The 3,151-nt window shown below is 29.1% G+C and overlaps 2 protein-coding genes across 2 annotated transcripts in view; both read right to left on the bottom strand.

Annotated features, from left to right (window-relative positions):
• Window positions 1–1,141, bottom strand: part of LOC115237938 (G protein-activated inward rectifier potassium channel 3-like) — a 29,855-nt gene extending 28,714 nt beyond the window's left edge. Inside the window, exon 1 of the mRNA XM_029811339.1 lies at window positions 562–1,141. The gene's annotated coding sequence lies outside the window, so the exon portion shown is untranslated. The remainder of the gene's footprint in view (window positions 1–561) is intronic.
• A 965-nt stretch (window positions 1,142–2,106) lies between these two features.
• Window positions 2,107–2,745, bottom strand: LOC115237943 (oxidoreductase-like domain-containing protein 1). The gene is made up of 2 exons (XM_029811350.1): window positions 2,664–2,745; window positions 2,107–2,487 (listed from the first exon to the last, which is right to left on the bottom strand). Exon 2 carries the CDS (start codon window positions 2,482–2,484, stop codon window positions 2,167–2,169), a length of 318 nt encoding a protein of 105 aa, XP_029667210.1. The 5' UTR covers window positions 2,485–2,487; window positions 2,664–2,745; the 3' UTR covers window positions 2,107–2,166.
• Between the last annotated feature and the right edge of the window lie 406 nt (window positions 2,746–3,151).

Here is a 3,151-nt window from a genome sequence, read left to right as displayed (position 1 = left end):
TTTAATATAAATAAAATTATTTTTTATATTAGAATTTTAATACATCCTAAATTATATGTAATTAAAAATATAATGGTATACTTTAAATTTTAATGAGAGGTATTCTAATGTGTTAAATATCTTTTAATATTGAATATATGAAGTTTGAAAATAAGATGTTTTCCATGCTAAGATTTATTTGATTTGCCGATGAATTAATGGTAGATTTGTTTTATCATCCTGGAAAATTTCAAACACAAATTCGAAGATTTATAATACTTTATAGGATGTGTTTGTGAACATCATACTTGGATATTTTACTTGGAAACACCTGTTCGCGTGTATTTCTATATATATATACAATCCTCGATTTTCTACTTTAATTTTTTTATCCTTTGTTTTTATTGCGTAATAAATATGATATATATATTTATTTATTTATTTTGATTTATAATTTTTTACTTATAATTTATTTATTTTATTTGTATTTTTAATTTTTTAATTAACACTTATTCTTCCTTAATTTAACTTATTCAACAATGTAATTTTTTGATATCATATATATTATAATAATTAATCAACCTTTTTTATATGCTGAATAAGCATTTTATCAATCCGATCTTGTGTGTATTTCACGATCGCGGATTCATCACTTAAAACACAAACTCATTCAACACGTCACGGAAGATCATATTGTCGGAATGCCATATTTAATTGTAACTAAGATTCCTTTTTTTAACACTTCCAATATACAATATACACGTATAAATTCGCAAATTTTATCAAAAATCCACGAAAACTATTGATCTATAGTTTCTTCGGAATCGACAGCCGTCATTTTGCGCGCTCGATCGTGACTCTTTGCCGAGATTGCGGCAAAGTATGATCGCCACGAGAATCCGCTAAGCGAAAATAAATCGTAAGAGTGCGCGTGGGCGAGCGTGAGCGTGAGCATGCACACGGGCAAGACATGCACGTCATCGCGAAAGAAGGACGTGATGTGACGTGTAGCCATATTGTGGCGCGAAGCAGATAAGATTGCGGCGCGGTTTTATCAACTCTGATTTTATAAGTATACTCTTAACAACAAGTCGAAATTGACGCGCAATTTTTATGTAAAGATTTACCCTAGCAAAAATTTGTTATTTTATAAGAAACAAAACAATCTCTTTATTGATTTATATTTTTATTGCTGTTATTAAGTTGCGCATATGATAATAATTGAAAAGTAACGCGCGCGCGCAGTTAGAAAGTTCAAAATGTTCAGAAAATGAAAGTTAGCGCCATTGAAATTTGAAAATTGACGAAAGTAATTATATGTAAGAAAATTAAACCTACTTTTCTGTTATTTGGGATACTCGACTAATTAACTTATATATTACTTTATATATATTTATATGTATATATAATTTTATATGAACATATTATACATATTATACATTTCTTTTAATTTTTATAATAATGATGTAATAATTTTTACAGTTGATCCGCCTTATTTTATAGTACAAAGTTTTAAAGATATTACAAAATTAGAAGGACGTATGCCATTGGCATCGATCTTAAGTGTTAGCCGTACGCTTAAAAAAGAAAAATAGAAGAAAATTCATTTCAAGAGGTATAAATGTATCATTAAAAGAAAATTTATATATATTTTTTTAAATGTTTTTAAAATATTTAATATACTAATACTTTTGGTAATTATTTACTATAACTGACCCAGCTCCAATGATGTTGACCTTGACATATGTTGTCAAGGACATAATCCTGAGTAACTTTTCCTTATAACTTAATCGGCGGTCTCTTATAATTAAAAATGTTCTTATATTAATTATCATTTCGATTAATTATATCTTTATCTTTTATTATATCTTATATTAATCTATTTTAATTATTTCATTTTTATTCATGTTTTTTTCATTTTATTATTTTATTTATTTATTTAATTATATATACATATCGATATACTAATAATATCGCGCAATTATATTATAATACATTATATTACATATATTTACATACAATTGAAAACATTCTTTATCATTCAATAAAATTTGAATCTATACAAAATATTTCGAACTCAACTGCACTTTACTTTAATCTGTAAATTCTTCGGCCAATAGAATTGAATTTTAGTGCAGAGGTAAATTTTTTGTTACTACTATTATGATCAATAATGATGTGCTCGCACTACTTTATCAACTTTCGGCATCTCAGCTCCATCATAAGAAACGCCCTCATGTTAGGATCCTGTACTTTCTCCAAGATGGCCTTCTGTAAATCCACATTGACTGCTTCTATTGCGCTACTCAATCGCTCCGCATATTGAATCCATACGCAATTCGCACATCCCGACATACAGCAATTGGTCGGTTCTGTCAAATCATCCATCGGAATATCCTTTGCAACATCAGTCCGATTTTTGTCGTCCTTTTGTATCGACAAATTTCGTTGAGGATAGAGTCGACTTTTAGCAATGAATTGGCTCAATCGTAATACAGGATTCATCTGCTTAAAATTTGGAGCAAAACGCATGTTATATATAGAAATATAGCTATATTTATAATAATTAGATTAATTGAAAGGCAAAGAATATGTAGCTTTAATGTGAAACAATTGTACATATGATTTCTCTCACTGTATGATAATATTTAAATAAATTGAAAGAGAAGTCATATTTCTCTAACCTGTGTTCGCAACGGTGAGTGTAACACTAAAAACAATGTTGCCAACTCTTCTTTTGTATGGATTTCTGTTCTGGGTGCTAGTGACAATAAAAATTATAGCGAATTCGATCACTCGCTAATGCATACTAAAGGCTGCTACACATGAAATTACCTAAATATAAAAAGATAATATAAACATTTTAAAGAATTAAAACTCGACAATGATATACTATTATGTTATATATTAAGCAATATATACATAATATATATACATTAATTATTTCATTATCAAAATATTTTTATATTATATCACTGCATTTAGATATTTCATATATAACAGCCTATAGTATCCAACTAGGACTTTCCTGCGTAGTGTCGTTAAGTTTGATATTTGGTAGCACTGATCGGGGCCGCCCAATACCACCTCGGCGTCGTGGAAGGGAGTCGCGCGATTGGCGGACAGAGAAAATTCGCACGACCCCCGAAACTCGTGCGAGCGCCCGCTCTTC

The sequence above is a fragment of the Formica exsecta genome, unplaced genomic scaffold (assembly GCF_003651465.1).
Source record: "Formica exsecta isolate Colony F162 unplaced genomic scaffold, ASM365146v1 scaffold314, whole genome shotgun sequence".
NCBI lineage: Eukaryota > Metazoa > Arthropoda > Insecta > Hymenoptera > Formicidae > Formica > Formica exsecta.
This window is presented reverse-complemented; position numbering and strand designations above follow the sequence as displayed.

Coding starts and splice junctions, on each gene's coding strand:
- LOC115237943 (XM_029811350.1), bottom strand. CDS start 2,484: ATGAATCCTGTATTACGATTGAGCCAATTCATTGCTAAAAGTCGACTC.